This window comes from Ovis canadensis, chromosome 26 (genome assembly GCF_042477335.2).
Source record: "Ovis canadensis isolate MfBH-ARS-UI-01 breed Bighorn chromosome 26, ARS-UI_OviCan_v2, whole genome shotgun sequence".
In the NCBI taxonomy this organism is placed as follows: Eukaryota; Metazoa; Chordata; class Mammalia; order Artiodactyla; family Bovidae; genus Ovis; species Ovis canadensis.
In genome coordinates this window covers 18,522,000-18,547,748 of record NC_091270.1, presented here as the reverse complement: position 1 = coordinate 18,547,748, position 25,749 = coordinate 18,522,000, and the positions used below count along the sequence as shown (strand labels likewise).

Genomic DNA, 25,749 nt, shown 5'->3' with positions numbered 1-25,749 from the left:
GGACAAAAATCAAAGCATATTTTAAAATATACATTAATCTGTCTGTGTTTAGTTTAAAGGGCTTCTCTTTTAAGAAATTTAACATATCATTTATCATAGTGTTAATTGTTCAGTCATGTCCAGTTCTGTGACCCCAGGGACTATGGCCCGCCAGGCTCCTCTGTCCATGGAATTCTCTAGGCAAGAATACGAGAGTGAGTAGCCATTCCCTTCTCCAGGGGATGTCCCTGACCCAGAGATGGAACCCAGGTCTCCTGCGTTGCAAACAGAGTGTTTACTATCTGAGCCACCAGGGAGGCCCCACTTACCTTAACAGCATGTCAGAAGTGTTTATTTTAAAGCTATGATTTCTAAATTTCTATTCATAATTACATATACACATGTATGCAAAGGAGACTAGATAGATAGATGATATATAGAAGACAGACAGATAGAGACAGAGAAGGAGAGAGTGAGGGAGGGGTGGAGGGAGAGGAAGAGAGAGACCTGGCAACACCAAGACTCTGCTGTGCTGTAAGCTGCAGAGACCAGAATGACAGTGATCTGTAAAGCTCCCGTATTCTCAATTTTAAATGGTAAACTAACTTTATAGCCATTTCCATCTCTTTCTCTGTATTTCCTTAGATACACATGCTTAGGCTCCAGTGAACATACTAATGGACTAAATCCCATTTCAGCTCACGCCTGCCGCCAGCCTGAAACGCCAGCCCATGCAGATGTGAGAGCCATCGACCTCCCCACCTTTGGCTACACCTTGGTGTACACCTGCCATCCGGGGTTCTTCCTCGCAGGTGGATCTGAGCACAGGACGTGTAAAGCAGACATGAAATGGACAGGGAAGTCCCCTGTCTGTAAAAGTAAGTTACTGGTGAGAAGTGACAGTGGGTCCTTGCAGACCAGGATGAGTGTCAGTTGCCCACCAGGCTCGTGTCCAGGTGGAAGATGCCCAAGTAGTAGCTTCTTGGAGGCACTGTCCGTCACCCTTCCCCCAAATCCGTGCATGCTGTGTGTGAGCCGTGTGTGTGAATATGTGTGCAGTCTGTGTTGAATGCAGAGGCAGCACAAGCTAAGGAGAGGTGCAGGTCTCATTAATTGCAAATTCCATTTTAAGTCAAAGAAAAACACACTGAGTTAAAAGGAAAATAAAATACAGTATGTCTTTGGAAAATGTATTTTTTAATGAAAATGGGCAAAGATCACCAACGTTGCTGAATATATAACATAGGTTGTTATTTTTCAGGCCACAGCTATTTAGTGGTAGAATATAAGTTTATGTGTCCTTGACATTGGTTCCACTTTTAAAACTTACAAAAACAATTAATACCAGAATGATGTACTAATGACTCACAAAGTTGTGTATTTCCATATAAAAGTAACGTCGAGTCAGAGCTGACAGCAACACACCTTCAGCTTCTTCACCAAACCACACTTGGACATGATGCAAAGCAACAGAAGCAGACATGACAGTGAGATGCAGCCCACGCCTTTAGGAGGAGCTTCTTGGAGCCTGTGTGTAGTCGGCACTTTTCCATTCTGAAGGAAAGAATTCTCTATGTCAGTCAGGATTCCCCAGGAAACCTCCTTCTGCCCCTCAGGATCCCCTCTAGAAACCCCTTCTGCCCTCAGGATTCTACCAGAAAACTCCTTCTGCCCTCAGGAGTCCACCGGAAACCCATTTCTGCCCTCAGCGTTCCAGCCCAGAACCCCCTTCAGTCCTCAGGATTCACAGAATGCCCTTCTGCCCTCAGGATTCCACCAGAACCCCCTCAGCCCTCTGGATTCCATCAGAAACTACCTTCTGTCCTCAGAATTCCACCAGAAACACAATTCTGCCCTCCGGATTCCAGCCCAGAACCCCATTCAGCCCTCAGGATTCCACCAGAACCCCCTTCTACCCTCAGGATTCCCCTGGAAACCATATTCTGCCCTCAGGATTCTACCACCTCAGAACCCTCTTCTGCCCACAGGATTCCACCAGAAACCCTTTGTGCCCTCAGGATTCCCTGGAACCCCTTACTGCCCCTCAGGATTCCCCTAGAAACCCCTTCTGCCCTCAGGATTCCACCCCAGAACCCCACTTCAGCCCTCAGGATTCTACCAAAACAACCTTCTTCCCTCAGAATTCCCCTAGAAACACCTTCTGCCCTTAGGATTCCCCCAGAAACTCCCTTCTGCCCTCAGGATTCCCCCAGAACCTCCTTCTGCCTTCAGGATCGCACAAGAAATCCTCTTCGGCCCTCAGGATTCCCCTAGAAACACCCTTCTCCCCTCAGGATTCACCTGAAAACCCCCTTCTACCCTCATGATTGTCCCAAAAAGAAACCCCCTTATGCCCTCAGGATTCCAACAGAACCCCTTTCTGCCCTCAGAATTCTCCTAGAAACCCCTTCAGCCCTCAGAAGTCCACCAGAACCCCATTCTGCCCTCAGAATTCAACCCCAGAAACCCCTTCTGCCCTCAGGATTCCACCAGAAATCCACTTGTGCTCTCAGGACTGCCCTGGAAACCCCACACTACCCCTCAGGATTCCCATGGAAACCACACTCTGCTCTCAGGATTCCACCATAACCCCCTTCTGCCCACAGGATTCCCGTGGAAACCACATTCTGCTTTGAGGATTCCATCCCAGAACCCCCTTCTGCCCACAGGATCCCCCTGGAAACCACATTCTGCCCTCAGGATTCCCCTAGAAAACACATTGTGCCCTCAGGATTCCAATCCAGAACCCCATTCAGCCCTCAGGATTCCCCCTGGAAACCCCCTTCTGCCCTCAGGATTCCAACAGAACCTCCTTCTGCCCTCAGGATTCCACCAGAAATCCCCTTCTGCCCTCAGAATTCCCCTGGAAACCCCTTCTGCCCTCAGGATTCCACCAGAAACCACCTTCTGCTGTGAAGAATCCCCCAGAATGCTCCTTCTGCCCTCAGAAATCCCCCAGAACCCTTTTTTGCCCTCAGATTTCACCAGAAACCGCCTTCTACCCTCAGGACTCCACCAGAAATGCCCTTCTGCCCTCAGGATTCCCCTGGGAACCACCTCTGTCAGGGAGGAATCCCCGGAAACCACCTTCCACTGGTGGTGAATTCCCCGGAAACCACTTTCTGCCCTCAGGATTCCCCCCGACCTAGAACACCCTTCTGCCCCTCAGGATTCCCCTGGATACTTACTACCTTCTGCCCTCAGGATTCCCTGGAAACCCACTTCTGTCCTCGGGGAATACCCCAGACACCACCTGCCACTGCTGGGAAATCTCCTGGAAACCATCTGCCTGTGGGGAATCCCCCTGAAATCTCCCTTCTATTGTCAGGCAATCCCCGGAATCCATCCTCCGCTGGTGGGGAATCCCCAGGAAACTACCTTCTGTTGGTGGGGAATTCCCGGAAAACTCCCTTCTGCCCTCAGGATTCCTCCAGAAACTCTCTTCTGCCCCTCAGATTCCCCCCCCCCAAACCCTCTTCTTTCGGTGGGGAATCCCCCAGATACCACCGTCTGCTGATGGGGAATCCCCCAGAAACCCCCTTCTGCCCCTCAGGAATCCCCTCTTCTGCCCCTCGGCAATCCCTCGGAAACTCGTTCTGCCCCTCAGGATTTGGGATGTCCTTGGAATCTCCCTATTTTCTGTCAAAATTCTCCAGAAACAACTTTCTGTCAAAATCCCCTCATAAATCTTCAGTCAAATTCATGTTAGGAATTAAGTCACTTATGTCTCCCTTTCCTCTCTCTCACTGAAATAGACAAATACATACTTTTAAAAAAAGTAGTAATTTGTAGTTTGATACAAAACTATGACATCAAAGAGATTATGAGTTAAATCTAAGTTGACAGACCAAATTAAACATTTTGCAGGGGAAGTATTTTGATGTTCAGTGCTAATTCGTGAGTTCATTGATCAGGGTGGGGACTTGGAAAATTGAGATGGATTGTAACTCTTTACAAAGTAATTTCATAAATTACCTTTCCTTAGGGGCAGGAGATCCCAAAGAGGAGTGAGAAAGGGTATAAACACCCTCCTTTACAAGGCTCTCTGTTGTAGCACACTGAATGCACAAGTCAGATCCAAATTGATTTCCACTAAGAAACTCAGTTTTCCCACAAAAGCAAAGGACATTATGCTGTGAATATATGGGTTTAAAGTGGAGATGTATAAGATATTACTATTTTGTGCATTCAAGAAATCTGGAGAAACAAACATTGCTTCGGTTTGACATTTTTTCAAACTTATTCAAAAATAAATGTTTTTTGAAAGTGATAATTTGTCTTTTTACTTGTAGGTAAAGGAGTGAGAGAAGTTAATGAAACAGTTACTAAAACTCCAGGTTTGTATACCAGAACAGTTACAGATTTAAATCAAATAAGATTATCTGTTCTCTACTATACTCTGTGCAGCCAAAGAAACAAATTTCTGATTCCTTTAGTCTATAAAAAAATTAAAGTTTCAGTTATTTAAAACACCAAGCCCACACAGGTTCCTGTTTCTCTCATAACCGTGGTTTGTTAATGGAATAACAATACTTAAAAGGAAAACCTCTGTCATTGTCTCACACTGTTTTACAAAAAGGTACCTTGGGCATTTTGTAGGCAGAAGTGCACATCAAATGTTGAGCCAGAATGTGGTATAACGGAGAGCCTTATAAAGAGGGTTGTGCGTCTTTCCTCCACACGAGGATGCTACAGTAAACAACACATCATGACAGCTGAGCATTCCAGCAGTTCAGTTGTGGGGTACATCCTTCCCCAAGTATCTCCATCCTCTACCTCTGATACATTAATTCTCGCTTTCTATTGTGTGTGATACCTTGCTTAATGCATGCTGTAGCAAACAGGAAGGGTGCAGCTTCATTTCTTAATGAAGATGTTCATTACTCCAAATCACCTGGGCTGTTATAAATTTAGAGAATATTTAAACAATATCGTGTGTCCCCAAGTTATAATGTAAGTCAAACAAACAAACAAAAATACAACAGAAAACACTTAGGTAAGTTGCATTTTTTGGTGTTTTCTGAATTCAGGTTTTCACACTGGTTTCTTAGCCATAAACTCCGTTCCAGGATCAAATGTGGAGAGAGCATGTGAAATGCTGTTAAGTTCAGTCACAGTTGCTGGGTTTTGCATTTAATTCTTAAATGAGACAAAAAGTTCCAACATGGTTAAAGGAATTCATGCATTGCACACCATGAAGTATGAGACCTACCTTAAAATGTTTTTCTGTACTATTCTATGTAAATGTTATTTGAAAATCAAACAGAGAAATCAGTGCTCTATCCAGGCAACATTTACTGCAGTGGAAGAAAGCACAGTGGGTGGTGGTGGTGGTGGTGTTCGTTCTGCTTTGTTTGCTGGTTTTGTTGTAGGCAGTGAAAAATCTGCAGGCTCTTTTTAAAATTTATTTATTTTTAATTGAAGGATAATTGCTTTACAATATTGCACTGGTTTCTACCAAACATCAGTATGAATCAGCTCTACCTCAGTGTGCCCTATCCTCTCTGAAGGGAAGCACTGATGAAACGGGCCTCTTTGTATAGGCACACAGTCTAGCACCTCCACTGTGGTGGTTACATTACACTGCAAACCGCCAGCAGCAGGTCAGAGAACACGGACCAAAAAGGACCCTCCAAGTCCCCAGTGGCCGCAGCTGAGCACACTCGGAGCTGCCCCGCCAACCTGCTCCTGCTGCCCAGCCCGCCTGGCCCACCCAACCCGCCAAAGAGAGGACCTAGGCACAGTCACAGCTTCCACTGGGTGTGTCCCTTCCGAGTTGGGAAAGTGATCTGGATACTGTTTAAAAGGCTATTTTAGAAAAGGAAGACGAGGCATCTTGGGCTTGCTGATGAAAAGTGGGCCTCGGTGATACTGCTGACAACGGGCCTGCTCAGTGTCCTGATCAATCAGCAGCTGTGTCAGAGGCCTGTGTCAAGTCTCTGGTTCAAACTTGAGTTTTAAAACTATTACTATTAAGAAGTTGGGTCCATCAAAGCCCTAGCAACTGCTGACATTGTCCTGTTGTTGGGAGACATCTTTAGGGTCAGCCTGTCTGGGAAAGCAGGCAAACGTCCAGTGGAGCCGGAAAGAAAAGCACAACCAGGGACTCTGTGCTTTGACCTCACCACACGTTGGCCATAAGTGCATTTGCTAAAAACACATTTAGGGAGACAAGCATACCTAGGAAGTCCAAAAGTACCTTCTGACCAGTCCCACTCACGGTGGATGTCATCCAACTAAACATTTTACACATATCATGAGATAGAGCAGAGAGAAATTTAGTGGATTCACTGATGCATATTTACATCAATTCCCCTGTAAAATGTTACAGCAATATTGTAAAAATAGCAGGATTTTATACTTATTCATTAGCAGAAATGTGAAAAGGTTTGTTTGTAACCAGTGAAAAGAGAGAATAGCTCAGTAATCTTTGTAAGAATTCCTGTCCCAGATGAATTGTAATATTTTAAGAAGACAGTTTGCCTTTGGTTTTTGACATCATTTAGTCTAGCTTTCTTACCAATTCTGGACTATTTCTCATCAGGGGGATTAGAGTAGTGCAGAAGAGCTAGATGAGAGATTGGCTTTACTTACAAAATGAAGATCTTGGGAAATTAAGCATCTTTGTTTCCGTAAGCTGGGTCTGAGCAGTCAGAGTGGTGCTGTGAAATGCAGGCTTTCTGAGGGCAGAAGGGCCCTGGCAGATGTCAGTTCCTCTGAGCCTCCTAAGTCTCCCCACAGCAGGTGGACTCGGATAGTCAGTAACACAGCAATAGCGGTCTGCAGGTCAGCCTGACTGATGAGACCTGACCTAGTGTCCGCAGTCCCAGTTCACTACACACGCTGGCCCTGGCGGATCTGGTAACACAGGTGTGCTGGCATCCACCCCAGTGACATGACTGTCTGCACGCCACAGTAACCTGCCTGCTCCCGGCCCGGCTCACCTGACTCTTACAATCCTGCTGTGAAGGGACGCAGAGACAGGTCTTCTTCGTCATCACCATCGTCACTGTCGTGCTGTCTTAATGAGCAATGCTGTGCCTTCTGTGTATTAAAACGTCTAATGTGATTGTTCTGTGTGTGCTAACATTCATCTGTTTTTTTCCCCCCACAGTTCCTTCAGATGTGTTTTTCATCCATTCGGTGTGGAAGGGATATTACGAATATTTAGGGAAAAGACAGCCTGCGACCCTGACTGTCGACTGGTTCAACGCAACGAGCAGCAAAGTGAACGCGACGTTCACTGACTCCCAGGGGGAGCTGAAGTTGGCAGGTAGGCACCCGGGGCTCCCTCACCAGACCCTCCGTCAGTCTTCTGGCTGAGGGGGCACCAACACAGGCCAAGTGCTGGCTGATGTCACTTGGGCTTTGCACCTGCTGCCTCTCACTAGGTCATGTCAGTGACTGGGGCAGGATGGTTCTGTTTCCTCATTTAAAAGGTTACAAAACCAGTACAGAAAAGCAAATTAATTTCCTGCAGATTACACACAGATCATGTTACATCAAAGATATGACTACGTCCAGATAGTCACATCGTCAAAATTCACAGTTTTGATATCCCCTTGCTGTCATTCTTTAAAACTTGTTTGCTCCTGGTGAGCTTTTATTGATCTGTCTCAGTTAAAAAAAAAAAACAATTAAAAAGAAAAGAACCAACTCTGGTTTATTTTTAAGCAAGAGACACTTTTAAGTGCTTTATATATATATATTGTTCATTTCCTTCTAGCATCAATCTTCTGATTTAAGTATTATTATTAACATTTCTTTTTTCTTTTTTTACTGGTTAAAAAAAAAGAGATACCCAGGAAAACTAAGTGGCCTTCCTAAGTGACAGGGCAGGAGTAGGATTTGAGCTCTGTGGTCAGGATCTCAGTGATTAGAATCTCCAGCCCATGTGGGTTGAGAGCATCAACCCACAGGACACAGAATCACCTTGAGACTGAACCTACTGCCTTTTTTTTTTTTTTTCAAATTATCTCACTTATACAACTTCCAAAGGGTTCAGACTATGTTATCCACAAGTCCCAGCCCAGGTTCTGAACATAAAGGGCCCCTGAGGGGCACCCACACGTCACTGACGACTAGACAGACACATGGTTCGCCTCCACAAAGTATGGCAGCCGCTCAGGACTCCTCCCATCCCTCGTGTCTCACTCTCCTGCTTCCCTGGCTGCTGCTGTGTTGTGCTGAGTCACTGAGTCGTGTCCGACTCTGTGACCCCATGCACCTTGGCCCGCCAGGCTCCTCTGTCCATGGGGATTCTTCAGGCAAGAATACTGGAGTGGGTTGCCATGCCCTCCTCCAGGGGATCTTTGCAACCCAGGGATCAAACCCAGGTCTCCTGCATTGCAAGCAGATTCTTTACCATCTGAGCCACCAGGGAAGCCCTGGGAAAACACCTAAAAACAGTGCACACACTCTGGATTTAGGAAAAGGAAAATAACCCATACTCACAGATTTTTTAACAGGTACTCATTTATGAATCCATGGTCCAGGGTCCCCAAGATTGCTTTGCACCTTGACCCTGTGAATATATAAATAGATAGACTGGGATTTCAAGTCTAGTTCTGGATCAGAATAACTGAGACTTTGTAAAATATTCAGATTTCTTAGGCTCACCCAGGTCCTTTGGATAGTATTTTTCTTCATGGAGTTTGGACTTTTTTCCCAAACGAAATGTTCTCCAGTTTGACTTTGATGCAGTTAGGTTTGGATCTGGAGAAAAGTTTGTATCAAGAGGTGTTCAGACTGAGTCCCAGTGGCTAGACAGAAGTCCACCTGCTGTGTACAGTCTGATTGGGAAGAAGCATACAGGAGGAAGGACAAGTCATGCTCCTGGAAAGCCAGCCAGGACCTGGTGTCCTATGGGGTGCTGTAATTTAATCACCATAAAAATCTCCTGAATACATATATCTTATCTCTACTAAGAGTTTGTGGAAATGGGGTTCAGAGCTTTAGAGGTTAAACTGTACGCCAAGAACACAGAGATGCTGATGGTGGCGATGGATAGCAGCCCAGAGTCAGCTCGTTAGGCGGTCCTCCCCATCCATGGGTCTTTCTTGCCCATGGGTTCCATTCCTCTTGTGTGACTGGCCAGTGGACAGTCTTCCTGCAATGTTTTAGAGGTCTGTTTCTCTAATGGGAGAAAGTGGGAATTAACTGCTGGAGTTGCTGAAACTGTGTGACCTTCCCTTGAACCTGTCTCTCTGCAGAGAAGGCGTTTGGGTTCATTATTACTATTATTAAATATCTGTTTGTTTCCTTGTTTCCTTATTCATTTGGTTCCTCCTCTGGGTAGAGAACTAGCCATAGCTGCAGGCACATCCCCCCACATCCCCAGTACACACCCAGACACCCTGGACGAAACCATTCAGCAGTCACTCAGAGGGCCTTTGTCCACCAAGCCATTCATTTCATTTTAATAAGGACAGTTCATCTATATAAGTAGCTATATTTGGGGCTATTTTTATGGTCTCTCTCTTTTTTTAACTGATTTAGAAATATTTACATTTTCCCACACTGAAATTTTGTAAGAATTGTGTACAAACTCTCCACGTGTCCTTTGAGCATTAGCTGTTTTTATCAAGACATCATTTTTTTAGTGATTCAATATTTTTATAGATTATTCTCCATTTAAAATTATTGTAAAATATCTGGTACTATACAATATATCTTTCTAGCTTGTTATTTCATACACAGTAGTTTAATCCCCTGGGTCTTGTATCTTATTCTTTTCTATAATACATACCCCTGTCCTCAGAAGTGAGTACCAACAGAATAAAAATGATGAATTTAAAAAACTTAATATAAGTGAGTGTATATTACTTTTTTTCCTCCTGTAGGATAAACATGTTGAATTGTGTGAAGTAGACAATACTTACTCGAGACAATGACTTCAATAAGAGGTGATTTTTAGGAAAAAAGGAAGACTACAGCTAAACTGTAAAAATTAAAATACTAATCGCTGTTATTGAAAACACTATCCTCTGTATATCATATTCCACATAAATGGGCCAAGTGCCTACCTTCCTTTCCATAAGCATTTCTGCAATGTAAGAATAACTCATGATCCTTTCCTAGGTGTTTACAAGAAGGAGGAGGCCCACTTACTTCTGAAAGCTTTTCAGATAAAAGGTCCAGTGGATATTTTCGTCAGCAACTTTGAGAATGATAACTGGGGACTGGATGGTTATGTGAGTACTTCCTGGAGGGTTTTCTAATCATCATGTCTGCACAGAGTTGGGGGCACCAACAGGGATTCCTTCCAAGATGACCTGGGTCCTGTCTGCACTGTGAAAACTCAGGGCCCTCGCCCTGGCCTTCATCATCTGATGGAAGAAAGCTGTCTCTGAGACCAAAAAGAAACTGGCCCGGCACGACAAGCTGTTCCTGCCAGACACACAAGAGCTTAGATGCAGACCACACCCCACTGTAACAGTGGAGCCAGACTTTCCCCAAAGCCACAGTAACCACCCTGCACGTGCTGAGAGAGACCCCGATGCCCCTTCATGGTCTCTTTTGCAAGTTAGTCCAGTGCTTCTGTACTAATTCATCATCAAACTTGAGTGTAAAGGGCCTCACATGATACACAGGAGACAGTTGCTGTAACACACTGAGTTTCACATAATGCAGGCTCTGAGGTAATTCACATGTGTCCCCCTTCACAAAGGATACTCAACCTATAAATAAGGTATAAATTTTACTACTGTTTTGGAGATCAAAATGAGACAGTTTGTTAGTTGAAAGTTCATATCCGTATTTCTCAATTTTAACTATAAATGGGAATCTCAAAGGAATGACAAATGTTTAAACTAATTAACCATTAATGTTTAAATAGAAATAATATTTATATTATGATAAAAAAAGAGGTTATGGTTAATTTTTGTTGTTTTCTTCCTTTTCATGTGTATCAGGTATCATCCGGACTTGAAAGAGGAGGGTTTACTTTTCAAGGTGACATACATGGAAAAGACTTTGGGAAATTCAAGCTGGAAAGGCAAGGTATGCTGCACTTACATCATTTTTCAAATCAAATATCAGGCTGGTCTGCAGGTGACTGAGCTGAATGCAATAGAAAATGTGACTGGAAGGAACAAACAAAAATAACAGGAGAGACATGTATTTTACAACTGGATGAAAAAATCTTCATCAGCAAGCAAAACAGGAAATATCAGCTGGCATAAATATGCCAGACACAGAATATCTTTAATATACAAAGAAATACATTGAAATATGGGAAGAAAGCAAAGTGGAAATTCAAAGAATAAACATACTATATTACCCTAAGAATATCATTAAGACAGAGTGATTTAAAATGGCCAATAAACTATGAAAAGATATTTTTAATATAAATTTATTTATTTTAATTGGAGGTTAATTACTTTACAATATTGTATTGGTTTTGCCATACATCAACATGAATCCACCACAGGTATACACATGTTCCCCATCATGAACCCCCCTCCCTCCTCCCTCCCCGTACCATCCCTCTGGGTCATCCCAGTGCACCAGCCCCAAGCATCCAGTATCATGCATTGAATGTGGACTGGTGATTCATTTCATATATGATGTTATACATGTTATTAACTTGAAAAATATGTATTATGGTAACAAAGATAGATCATGTTCAGCTATGAGAATGTCAGATTTGGTGTGGACTAGAAAAAGGCACTTGGGTCTTCATTTTTGGTGAGTGTGTGAGTAGATGTGTATAATTTGACAATAATCTTTTATAAAAAATTCTGTCTCTAAGATTTTTAATCAGACAAATGTGACTATGATTTTTTTCATATTCAGATATGTATACAGCAGGACTTTTCTTAATAGTTGAAGTTAGAAATAACCTGAATATCTCACACATATATCATAAATGAATTGCTTCTTACATCAATCTTATGCAATGTGTTATATTAAATATAAGACAGTTTAATTCAATATATGTCATTAGAGAACAAAGATTACATGTTGATGTGGAACAGTATTCACGACTTATATATATGAGAAAGAAGTTTGCTCTAGATAGAAGGGACAAATATGCCTGCCTGCCTTCTTTATGTCTTTCTCAAGTACTTGATGTATATCTTAGTAATTAGACAAGAAAAATGTATGAAAAAAAACTACTAGATGTGAAGCTGACCTCATCTACTTGCTAGTTCTGTGATCCAGGAGGAATTACAACACTCTGGAGCCTATTTCATCATCTGAAATCTCAGTAGGGAGTCTGTTCCCAGTTGCTGGGAAGATTGAGAGTCAATATGAGGGTCTGCTTTGTGCTAAAGCTCTTCTCACACACGTCTTTACTCATGTTGCTGCCAACACAGATGAGAAGGTGCAATTTTTGTAATGAGATGAGTGCCATGTTACTATCAGCTACTTTCTACTTACAGAATGCTCCTAACATATTAATGGTACATAGAGGAGTACCACTGTGTAGGATTTGATGCCAAGCAGTCTTTCAGAGGAACATGAGTGTAATATTTGGTGATAGTTGTCACTGATATACTCATTTCATAAAACCTTTATCAATATCCTGAGGGATTCTAAAGGACATATATATTAAACTGTATAATATCATGCTTGGGAAAAAAAATAAACTTGACCAAAAGGGATCATACAATTAATTATACAATTAATAATACAATACTCTAAACCCACCTTTCCAAATTAAGAACTTTTACATAGAAGAGCTTTAAATTACAATGTCAGTCATGGCTGGGATGATGCTTTCAATGGGGTCACATTATTTTGAGATAATGAAAATAGGCCGGCACTAATGATGGTGAAGTTTTATCTTGCTCTGAGCCAAACCCTGTGGTTATCTGCCCTCCTTTCTCCAAGGCACATGCTCTAGTAATTCCGTCTGAGGACACCCCAGCGAGCTGTGCACAATACTCTGTGGATGGCAGAGTTTACTGATCTAGTCAGCCTGACCAGAATCACCACTTTGCTGTTGAGAATTTTTTTGCACTGCCCCATTTCTTTTTAATCTATCAAAAGAACAGCTTGCTTTAACAAGTGATCTTCTCATGTGATGGTGAGTGTATTGTCAGGAAAAACAATTTGCCTCACAAAATAATTTGAATCACAAGCAAGTCTCCCATTCAACTAATGAGGAAAAGTCTATGTGTAAGTAATGTTTCAACAACAGCCATTCATTTCAGAGTTATGGCTACACTCTATTTTTATGGATGAAAATAAGCAACCTCTTAATTGTCTCCAGTCAGTAGACAAATTGAAAAAAAAAAGTGATTATCTTTAAATGGATACTAAAGCAAGTTAGTTTGAAAGACATCTCTAATGCAAAAATTGTGTAAAAAACAAAAATAAATTGGTTTTCCCATTAAAACCGAAGCCCCAAGGACCTCCCTAGTGGTCCAGTGGCTAAGATTCCATTCTCCAGTGGGGGCCCAGGTTTGATCCCTGGTCAGGGAACTAGATATTGCATGTCTCAACTAAGATGTGGAACAGTCAACCAAATGAAAATAAATATTAAGAAAATCTAAGCCCCCTTGCTGCGTGCACACAAACAGCCCCCGCACCCCCCCCCCCCAATCAGAATGGGAGAAAGTACAAGCCATGTATCTACTCAGGAACATGTATCCAGAATATATAAACCCTATGGCTAAACAGCACACATTTCAGTTCAGTTTGGTTGCTTAGTCATGTCTGACTCTTTGTGACCCCATGGACTGCAGCATGCCAGGCTTCCCTGTCCATCACCAGCTCCCAGAGTTTACCCAAACTCATGTCCATTGAGTCAGTGACGCCATCCAGCCAACTCATCCTCTGTCATTCCCTTCTCCTCCCGCCTTCAATCTTTCCCAGCATTAGGGTCTTTTCAAATAAGTCAGTTCTTCACATCAGGTGGCCAAAGTATTGGAGTTTCAGTTTCAACATCAGTCCTTCCAATGAATATTCAGGACTGATTTCCTTCAGGATGGACTGGATGGATCTCCTTGCAGTCCAAGGGACTCTCAAGAGTCTTCTCCAACACCACAGTTCAAAAGCATCAATTCTTCAGTGCTCAGCTTTCTTTATAGTCCAACTCTCACATCCATACATGACTATTGGAAAAACCATAGCTTTGACTAGATGGACTTTGTTGGTGAAGTAATATCTCTGCTTTATAATATGCTGTCTAGGTTGGTCATAGCTTTTCTTCCAAGGAGCAAACGTCTTTGACTTTCATGACTGCAGTCACCATCTGTGGTGATTTTGGAGCCCCCCCAAAATAAAGTCTCTCACTGTTTCCATTGTTTTCCCATCTACTTGCCATGATGGGACCAGATGCCATGATCTTAGTTTTCTGAATGTTGGGTTTTAAGCCAACTTTTTCACACTCCTCTTTTACTTTCATCAAGAGGCTCTTTAGTTCTTCGCTTTCTGCCATAAAGGTGGTGTCATCTGCATATCTGAGGTTATTGATGTTTATCCCAGCAATCTTGATTCTAGCTTGTGCTTCATCTAGCCTGGCATTTTGCATGATGTACTCTGCATATAAGTTAAATAAGCAGGGTGACAAAATAAAGCCTTGAGGTACTCCTTTTCCTATTTGAAACCAGTCTGTTGTTCCATGTCCAGTTCTAAATGTTGCTTATTGACCTGCACACAGATTTCTCAGGAGACAGGTCAGGTGGTCTGGTATTCATTTTCCACATTTTTTGTGATCTACATAGTCAAAGGCTTTGGCGTAGTCAATAAAGCAGAAGTAGATGTTTTTCTGGAATTCTCTTGCTTTTTTGATGATCCAATGAATGTTGGCAATTTGATCTCTGGTTCCTCTGCCTTTTCTAAATCCAGCTTCAACATCTGGAATTTCACGGTTCACATACTATTGAAGCCTGACTTGGAGAATTTGAGCATTACTTTGCTAGCACGTGAGATGAATGCAATTGTGCAGTAGTTTGAACATTCATTGGCATTGCCTTTCTTTCGGATTGGAATGAAAACTGACCTTTTCCAGTCCTGTGGCCACTGCTGAGTTTTCCAAATTTGCTGGCATATCAAATGCAGCACTTGCATAGCACCATCTTTTAGGATTTGAAACAGCTCAACTGGAACTCCATCACCTCCACTAGCTTTATTCATAGTGATATTCCCTAAGGCTGACTTGACTTCTCATTCTAGGATGTCTGGATCCAGGTGAGAGATCATATCATCGTGGTTATCTGGGTCATAAAGATCTTTTTTGTATAATTCTTCTGTGTATTCTTGCCACTTCTTCTAAATATCTTCTGCTTCTGTTAGGTCCATACCATTTCTGTCCTTTATTGAGCTCACCTTTGCATGAAGTATTCCCTTGGTATCTCTAATTTTCTTAAAGAGATCTCACGCCTTTCCCATTCTATGGTTTCCTCTATTTCTTTGCATTGTTCACTTAGGAAGGCTTTCTCATCTCTCTACGCTATTCTTTGGAACTCTGTATTTAAATAGGTATATATTTCCTTTTCTCCTTTGCCTTTAGCTTCTCTTCTTTTCTCAGCTATTCGTAAGGCCTCCTCAAGTACACGTTTAGCAGGCAAACAACCTAATTAAAACACTGGCAACCAATGTGAATACACATTTCTCCAAAGATATAAAAATGACCAACAAGTAAATGAAAAGATGCTCAATATCATTAATCATTAGGGAAACACAAATCAAAACCACCTCACACCCACTTGGGTGTCTGAGACCATAATGACAAGAAGCAAGTGGAGGCAAAGACGTACAGGAATTAGGAGGCTAGTACCATGCTGATGTGAAAGTGATGATGGTGTGGTTGCTCTGGAAAACTGCCTGGCAGTCATTCATCAGGTAGTTGAAACATGAGGCTACCACAAGTTTCAGCATTTCCACTTCAACACATATGACAAGAGAACTAGGAAACACATGTTCACACATAAATCTATACATGAATGTTTATACTAGCATTATTCCCAATTGTCCACATGTGGAAACAACCCAAGTGTCCATCAGCAGTGAACAGATCGACAGTGTGTGGCGCATGCATACAGTGGATATTATCTTGAAAACGTCATGCTAAATACGAGAAGCCACGTACCAAAAAACACATACTGAGTTCTTGTATTTACATGCTGTATCCAGAGCAGCCAAATATATAAAGACTGAGAGTAGAGCAGTGGTTGCCTAAAGCTGGAGTCTGGCGTAAGGAGGAGTGACTGCTGAGGGCCCCTGTTCAATTTTAGGGGCGACAGCAGTGTTCTCACATAGGTTGTGGTGATCACCACAGCATCAACCCCCACATTTTTAATAGTAAAAAAGAAAACTCATGAATTAAAAGGGTGAATTATTGTACCCTTGCATTAAAAGGGTGAATTTTATAGTATGTGCATTTCTTTCAATAGTGCTCCAGTCTATAACGTGAAAAGACACTCACCTTCATTCTGAAGAAGCACAACTGAGAAAATAGCTGCAGACTGCATCTGATTTCCTAGGGCAGCAGCAGTGGTAATAGTGTCCAGAAGGGGCCAGCGAAAGGAAAGGATGGAGGTTGGGGGCGTGGGTGGGTGGAGATTGGACACACTGTCCAGGTCTCTCCTGAGATGGGTTGGGAGGAAATCAGGACGCCACTTCAGAGAGCAATTAAGTAAGACTGAGAACTGTGGTGTTGGAGAAGACTTTTGAGAGTCCCTTGCACTGCAAGGATATCCAACCAGTCCACCCTAAAGGAGATCAACCTGGGTGTTCATTGGAAGGACTCATGCTGAAGCTGAAACTCCAATACTTTGGCCACCTGATGGGAAGACATGACTCACTGGAAAAGACCCTGATGCTGGGAGGGATTGGGGGCAGGAGGAGAAGGGGACGACAGAGCATGAGATGGCTGGATGGCATCACTGACTCGATGGACATCAGTTTTGGTGAACTCCGGGAGTTGGTGATGAATAGGGAAGCCTGCTGCTGCTGCTGCTGCTGCTAAATCACGTCAGTCATGTCCGACTCTGTGCAACCCCATAGACAGCAACCCAACAAGGCTCCTCTGTCCCTGGGATTCTCCAGGCAAGAATACTGGAGTGGGTTGCCATTTCCTCCTCCAATGCATGAAAGTGAAAAGTGACCTGATGTGCTGCTATTCATGGGATTGCAAAGAGTTGGACACGACTGAGTGACTGAACTGAACTGAGCAACGCTACAAGGTCCACATTCAGTTAGGCAGTGCTTCTCCTTCTTAGAATCTATCCTGTATCAGCCTCCTGCTGATGTACCACTGTAGAAAGGGGATTTCATGGTGACATCGCAGAGCAAGACTAGAACCAAATGTTCTTCAGCAGCAAACTGGCTAAATAAATTCTGGTTTAGCCAATTAATAGAATGCTGCACACCTAAAAACAATTACATGCACATGTGCAGATGGAAGAACTTCACAAATATATGGTTAAGTTTAAAAAGGCAAATTTTAAAAAATGTAAATAATATCCCCATATTTTAGGAAAGTAAGAACAGAAAAAGTCATGTATATTAATAGTACACTGGGGACTTTCCTGGTAGCCCAGCAGCTAAGACACCACACCCAATGCTGAGGGCCCTGGTTCCATTCCTCATCAGGAAACTAGATTCTGCATACCACAACTAAGACCCTGTGCAACCAAATAAATAAAAATATATACACACACACTATACTAGCACATTATGTGAAGGACGCTGAAGCACAAACAAAAGCAAAACCGAAGACCTTGTTAATCATAAAGAGGAAAACTAGTGCAAAAGGCAAGTCATGACCCTTTATTCCATCATCTTCATATTTATTTTTATATCTGCTTATGCCACTTTAATTAGTATCATGTGCATGTATCACCCTTTAAATTATTAAAACATGAGTAAATAACTGAAATTAACTAGGAGCTCCAGATAGCATAATAATTTCAGAGTCAAGTCAGGAGTTCAATTCAAAAAGACCTTTCATGTTGCCCTGTGTCATGATGTGAGGTCTCTTGTGGCAGGTCCATTATCCAGGATTTTATTAATTGGAAGTCTGAGATCTATTATGGCCAAAAATATATAGTCTTGCTTGCAGATAACAGAAAGTGGCTTTGGTTAATTTAAGCAGACTACAAATTTATCAGGATGAGCAGAGATGCACAGAATTATAAACACCTGGAGAATGAGCCATGGTAACTTAATGGAAACCAGCAGATACTGAACCAATACAAAGACAGCACTATTTTTTCATTTCTCAAGTATGTACTGAGCAACTGTTATGTTCCAGGTTCTGCTGTAGGAACTGGAGATTTAAGAGGAAAGCTGGCCAGACAACTACCCAGGCATCATGCAACCAATTTTCTAGTAAATGTGGGTCCTGGGGAAACGGCGGCTACAGTTCTAAGTAGCTGAGATGTCCTGACATTTCATTCTCACAATAAATCTCTGAAGCTGGGCCCTTTGAGTGGCACTGGGTTCTCCTGGCTGGACAGCGCCACCCCTGGTGGCTGGGGTTACTGCTGCACCTGGCCCCCAGACTGGACAGGCCTGCCCGGCTGCAGCTGGAACCACCACCACCCCCAGGAAGCTCTTGATATTGTCCCCAGAGCTCTAGCCCCAACACAGCCCCGAGTCTCTGCATCACTCATGCTAACCCTGTGCCCAGGGAGGGAGCATCCCAGTGGCTCTGCTCACAAGCCCATCTCCTGGGTGCTGATATTTAGAACAAGTATCTGACATCCCCCATGCATGGCAGCTGGTGAATGCACCTGAAAGTGAAAAATTAAATTTTGAATCATACATGCTGATACAGGAGGATCACAAAAAGGTATGGTTGATTTACAAGGTGCCAACATCCAGGATAAAATATGTTTACATAAGAATTGGAGATGGTAGTGAGTAGCATAATCCTGCATCTACTGAAGGTATGTGTGAATGTTCAGTTGCTCAGTCACGTCCAACTCTTTGCAACCCCATGGACTGTAGCCCACCAGGCTCCTCTGTCCATGGGATTCTCCAGGCAAGAATACTGGAGTGGGTTGCCATGCCTGCTTCCAGGGGATCTTCCCCACCCAGGGATAGAACCTGCATCTCCTACATTGGCAGGAGGATTCTGTACCACTAGTGTCACCTTGGGAAGCCCTTCTACTGAAGGAGATGACAGTATTATTTTTGAGGTTTTATGAAAATATCTTTAAAAGGCTATTTAATTATTTTAAATATTTGATTACTTCTTTGTATTTGTTTTGTAAAAAAAAAATGGGACAGGAAACATCCCATAAATTCTGGAAATAAACTTTGAAATGAGGTCAGCTTCATTTTACAGTTCCGCTATATTCGGATGACCCCAGTCATAATTAACAACACACGTGCATTGAGTGGTTCCATGCAATTAAGCCAAATACATTTCAAAATTGTGTTTTATAAGTAAATTGTTTAAGAATAAACTTATTTGGCAATAATCCCTTGATAAATGTTCTCTGATCTGAAATTTTAGTGTTTGCTTCTTCCTCAGTGCTGTGCGGAACTCTCCACTGTGAAGATACACAAGTTAATGATCATATCACCTGCCTGGTGTCTGAGATGTTTATACTTGCCTTCCCTTCTAATGGACAGAACTCATTTTATAGAAACTTGCTTTATAACATTGACATGCATTCTTTGATGATTTCTAAACTCATAATGAATTTTGGAATCTATGCCAATAAAGGTAGATTGCACCAAGATATTCACATGTCTCCGTGGTGGCTCAGATGGTAAAGAATCTACCTGTGGTGTGAGAGACCTGGGTTCAATCCCTGATTTGGGACGCTTCCCTGGAGAAGGGAATGGCTGCCCACTCTAGTATTCTGGTCTGTAAAATTCCATGGATAGAGGAGCCTGATGGGCTACAGTCCATGGGGTCACAAAGAGTCAAACATGAATGTAATTCCACTCTATAGAGACCTGGACTTCTTGTGTAATTCCAGTGATTTGTCCTGGGGCTGGAGCAAACAGCACATGCTACCCACATCTATAGATAGATACAGCCCTGTATATGCTTCAGACTTTAAACAAATGTATTTACAGCCATAAGCAAAAGTCAATATAACCACAGCCCCCTTTGCTGTTTTCACGCTGGAAACACGACAGTGTTGAAGGTAAATGAGGAATCAACAGTTTTTTTGTGTCTTACTCCTTAAGATGGATGTTAGAATCTTTCAAAAAAGTGTCAGCTGCCTCCCAATAGAATGGGAACACTTTCTGCTGCTTGTAGAGTCTACCTTTGTTTATAAAACTCATTGTCGCTCTGCCTCTGGGTGAGCAGGAGGACACTGACGGCAGGTGAAAGCTCCCTTTCTTTTCCAGACCCCGTGAGCTCCGACCAGGACTCCTCGAGTCACTACCAAGGCACCAGCAGTGGCTCTGTGGCGGCCGCCATTCTAGTTCCGTTCTTCGCTCTCATCTTATCAGGGTTTGCATTTTACCTCTACAAACACAGGTACCGTAGCCTCGCCATCAGTTTACAGACGCTGTGTCGCTCCCCAAGCCCTGGCCCTACAGTCCTGACGGCCTGTCCCCCTTCTTGTCTTCTGCCCCTAGGACGAGACCCAAGGTCCAGTACAACGGCTACGCCGGCCATGAGAACAGCAATGGGCAGGCCTCCTTTGAGAACCCCATGTACGACACGAACTTAAAGCCCACTGAGGCCAAGGCTGTGCGCTTTGACACGACTCTGAACACGGTGTGCACCGTGGTGTAGCCCGCGGGCGGCCGCCTCATAGCCATACCTCCGACGACGGACAGCAGGGACCACAGGTGCCACAAACCCTCCCCTCTGGCCCGGCCCTTCCCGGCCACACGGGGTATGCGGGCCACAGACAGACCCTCGTCCCGGGAGCGGACCCACCGCCGCCCTGCTGCGGCCCCGGGACGCGCGGCCTTGCCCAGCAGCCCTGCCCGCCTGGTGTGGCCCAGCTGCCTCTCAGTGCAGCCTCCGCTGGACGGCCTCTGGGCCACACGTGGTAGCACCGCAGTATGGGTTCATTTTTTTTTTTTTCTTAAATCCCCATGAATATTCTGGAAAAAGAAGAAAAAAACAAAAAGCCCTCCTGAAGAAGATACCTTTCCGGCAGCCGCACACACCTGCAGACGCTTTGCGCCGTCCTCCCCGAGACCGGCAAGCTTCGAGGGCCCCGCAGCTCACCTCGGGGCCGCCCCAGGGCCATCTGCAAACTTCCCAGTCAGCTGTTCTCTCGCAGAATTTTTGATGCACAATTTTTTGCACTAGTGTGTTATGAATGACTAAGATTCTGATAAAAAAATAAACTATTTACACGGGGTTTCTACACACTATCCATTGTATATAAGCATCCTGCCATACTGTCAAGCTAAGCATTCCAGCTGCAGTTTAGTTAGCGTGTGAGAAAAAAGAAAAAAAAATCCCCAGATATGGCACAGGTTTTAAAAGGAAAAATAATATTGAAGAGATGTATTTTATTACTGCTTTCTGTTAGCTTCACAGCTGTGTTGAATTCATGGAGAAAGAACAGAGGCCTTTTATTTCCCGCATCCTTTCTTTAGTCTCGTCCCCATCCCATGACCGTCGATATTCCACTACTTCATAGCAGGAGGTCCGCAGCACTTTCTGTGCCATGTACAGATGTGAATAGTAATTTATTTTGGGTCACTCATGACCTGCCTGTGGGTTTGGGCTCGCCACACAGTCTTCCCGTCCATCCTCTGCTGTGATTTCTCTCTTTCGCTGCCATCCCTCTCGTTTTCTGTTAAAGAACTGTGTGTTTCTGGGACGCAGTGGAAAAGTTTCGTGATGATCGAAGTAGTAAATGTTCCTTTAGAGGCAAGGAAAAGTCACACCCACTCTTCTTTCCTGATGACACAGTTTAGATATTACTATTATAGATTTCTTCTGTTTCATGCTATATAGTCCCAGATGGAAAGAAAACTTTGGTGAGTTTTTTGAGCTCAAAATTCTTCACAGGTAAATTATGAATCACAGTATAAATAAAGTAGGTGTGACTCCCCAGGTGGTAACAGACCAGACAGGAAGCAGAAGATGCAGCCGTGAGGATGTTTACATAATAAACTCAGAGATCGTGTTTATTTTTACTTACAGCTGTTTGATTTAAATTTTTTTTAAAAGGAAAAGCATATGTTATTATCTGAGTTTTAAGTATACATTCCACTTACTGAGAAGGTCCCCTTTGTCCATCCTTGGCAGCATCGGTAGAAACTTGGTTCTTGAGGACATGTTCACACGTAGCTTTAAGACTGATGTGTTTGTTGCATGCTTCGATGCAGGGCTTGAAAAGTGAAAAAGGAAAAACACAAATATCAGGATAATAGCTCATTCTTTCAAAAGTTTCAATTTGAACACTTCAGCCGCTCTTACCCATGGGGCACTCACTGTTGTGCTGCCTGTTTGAAGGGCACAGCTGTCGGGAGGTGTGGCCAAGCTCCATGGTCCCGGCCTCTCCCAGCCTCTCCCACCCACCCACAGCGTGGAGCTCCAGAGTTCGCCCTGGCCAATCTGGCAGTGGGCCCGAGAGGGCTTTGCAGCCTGGAATCCTTACGGCTTCTTCTCCTTAGGCCAGATGCGGTCAGTTAGAGGCAGGCTCCTCGCACACCCAGGGAGCTGAAGTAAAGAGAAGACAGAAGGAAGCTGTCGCGTCTTTGTGTGCAGGGGAGAACAGGGTTACTATACATATGAGGTGTATATATATACATACATATAGATAAATATAATAGCGTGTACATATGCGGTTTGAGTCATTCAAACTAGGTGCAAAATGCTGACTTCAGAGTCTGAATCAGTGTCTCTCTCCACATCCCTGACCTGCTTGCTGGTCAATGATGTTACAAAACCCTGACACGACAGGACATACCTACATACAAGAAACCACGTATCAGATCAGACATGATTCTCCTTTGTGTGCAAAGTCAGAGTGTCCTCGGTTGCCAGTTTGGAGCATGTTGTTAAAAAAAAGTGTCCCATGAAATTCTTGTGCGAGAATTCTGCCCAGTTTCTTCCCAGGGTGTGTGCAGTGTTGATCAGATTCCTGCGAGGTGCTGGAGGTTCGGTCCAAGCCGTCAGCAAGTATGCCCTCCTTTCCGGCTGCAGGATTGTTTCCGGGAGCAGCCAGAGCCCATGAGCGCGGGAGCCCCGGACAGGTTCTGTGCTTCAAAGCTGTTCAAACTGCTGCTTGTCCCGCACATCTTGCCTTTCTTCAGGCTAGCTGCAATAATTTTTTTCTTCTGTAAAATATTTTGTAAACAACCACAAAAAAAAAAAAAAGCTATTATAAAAAAGGGGAAAGAACGCTGGCATTATGATCAGGAAACCATCGCCATCAGCCACCCGTCTCGCCACCTCGCCACATGCTGCTGACATGAAGTAGGTGCAAACGACCTTTTTGTACAGAGATATATTTTTTATGAAGAATTTGTAAAATTATTAAATATGCTGTAATTTTTTGATTAATGTAGGTAAATTGTTAAAAAAATAAATGTTTTTACAATACAAAACTGTAATTTTCCCAATAATGTACAATGTACCATCTCTAGCTGACGTTCAGTTCCAATCCTATTACACATGTATTAATATTAAAGTGACCTGTTAAAATGAACAGTTATCTTTTTTGTCAAAAAAAAAATTATACAGAGTGTAATATAGCCTGTGCAATGCCACCTATCTTTAAAGCAAATCAGAGTTCTAATTAAATATTTAATTTTAGATTTCTATTTTTTGGTGTGAATTTATCTTTAATAGATGCCTGAGAGTCACTGGAAGGGGAGGGAAGGAACAAAAAAAAATTAGTGATGGGTGTTCACTGTATTTAGAACAAGAATCAATACTTTCGCAAGACAGCATCCCCATTGTGGTTAATACAGAGCACATCTATGAAAAGCACTCATACAGAGAAACAGAGGCTGACAGACCTCTTAATGGTTTTTGACTTAAAATCAGTGAGAGCTTTCAGTTCCCTCCAAACCAAAATCAAGCCTATACTTTGATGATTTAAAACAAAAAAGTGTGAGCTCTTTCTGTAAGCCTTCACAACACTGAAGATGCCATATAAGAAAACATAGACAGATTTCACGGAACATTCCAAGGGTCATGCGTGAAGAAGACTCAGAGAATACCCCCTCAGGAGCCTGTGACAACAGAGCCAGCTCCATGCTCACTTCTGGGCTGGGGAACACAAAGCTTTCCGAGTCCTTGGTGTCAGGTGGGGTGTCGTGCAGTTAACCAGATGACATAGTCATTTTCCTGAGAATCGGGTCATTACACAACAGAAAAACAACCCAAGTATTCCAAGTAACAAAGGTTTGTCCTCCAGCCTAGGGTGTAGGTCTCCCAGGACCAGCGGATGTCTTTAAATGCCAAGGACCACCTACAGGAGACCCAGCTTCAGCCGCCCACAGACATTCAGTGTAACCTAACGAAGCAGGTTCTACCACGGATCCACTGATTCTGTAGATGACCAAGCAGAAATCCAGAGACATTAGTGACATTATCCAAGTATGCACAGCTCAGCGATGCTGATGTTAGAGGCCAGTTTTCCCTTGCTTTAACGTTCTTCTTTGCCATTTGCTTTAACATTCCTGGGGGGGAGAAATCCGTCTGCTCTGCCTGGAGGGTGGAGTTGCGGCACATGGCCTGCGTGGGGGATCCTATAGGAGCTGTCGGGAGGCTGAGTGAACACCAGCTGTGGGCGCACACTTGCTCTGAATGCTCACTGGAGCCCCTTCTGTGAATGCCTGTGAGATTCACACTCTCACCAGCTGGGAGCCCAGCACACAGCGATGCAGCTGTGGGTGCCAGGCAGAGGCTCCTGAGAGCACGGGATGAAATCTGTCTCCTGGTCTTGGCCGAATCGCTGTCACAGGACGACAGGGGCTTTCAACCATGGCAAAGTGCCCAGAATGGCAGGTTCACATCTCTGGACGTCACTGCTTCTGAAACCCAGCTCAGAGCCTGGGGAACACCTTCCCCATGACAGTCTGTGGGGTGTCAGCCTCAATTCCCCCGCCACCCTGAGCCAGGAACTTTCTCCCGGGGCTGGGGGCAGGCTGGAGCCTTGAGGGCCATGACTCAAGCCTAGGGCACTTCTGCCTGATATGAGGGGTCTCCCAGCAGTCTCAGGAAACCAGCCACCCCACCCCTCTCCCCATCACCCCTGGCCCAGGTGCTGGGCTGTCCTCTCCACCCTGGGAGCCCCCCACAGCCTTCCAAAATTCTTCTGTTCAGGACGTTCATACTTGTGCTTCGGCTCCTGTCCAGGAACTCGGTGGCAACTGATCAGATCTAGAAGGTGCCTCCTCCAGGGCTGCACTGACATAGCCTCGAGGCTAGACTACCACTCCTGCCTCCAGCACAGTTTCATCGCCAACACAGGAAGAGCCACAGCCCGGCAGCTCCCTTCTGTCTCTGCTGAGGAACAGTAACCAGAGGAGCAAGTAGCTCCTCGTGGGGAGTCACTCACCGGGGAACAGCAGAGCCTGGGTCCAGCGACGTCCCACACAGGGTCAGTCTTTCTGCTCTAGTGCTCGGGGAAGTTCGCAGTCATTAAAAGTCCAGGTAAACTAATATTTCTCTCCTCAATGTGGTGTGTTCTGGAAAATTAAAGACAGCACTAAAATGGAAATTTAAAAGAAAAAAGGATAGTCAACCACAGCTACTAGAAGCCAAAATTGGGCCAGTTATACATGTAAAGAAATACTCCGTATTCAAGGTTTGCTCTCCATGGGACACTGATACATCTTCTCCCAGACAGCTGTCCTGGCTTACCATGACAATTCTTTAGGGAAGATGCCCTCAGTGTCTGAGAAGGCCAGAATACCTGCTGA

At 43.8% G+C, this 25,749-nt stretch overlaps 1 protein-coding gene across 1 annotated transcript in view; it reads left to right on the top strand.

The window, feature by feature from the left end:
• CSMD1 (CUB and Sushi multiple domains 1) overlaps positions 1-23,194 on the top strand; it is a 2,061,903-nt gene extending 2,038,709 nt beyond the window's left edge. The window contains exons 64-70 of the mRNA XM_069573063.1: positions 678-857; positions 4,272-4,316; positions 7,094-7,252; positions 10,060-10,172; positions 10,893-10,980; positions 20,248-20,380; positions 20,482-23,194. Of these exons, the coding sequence (XP_069429164.1) occupies positions 678-857; positions 4,272-4,316; positions 7,094-7,252; positions 10,060-10,172; positions 10,893-10,980; positions 20,248-20,380; positions 20,482-20,641 (878 nt within the window). The 3' untranslated portion in view covers positions 20,642-23,194. The remainder of the gene's footprint in view (positions 1-677; positions 858-4,271; positions 4,317-7,093; positions 7,253-10,059; positions 10,173-10,892; positions 10,981-20,247; positions 20,381-20,481) is intronic.
• Positions 23,195-25,749: the final 2,555 nt, after the last annotated feature.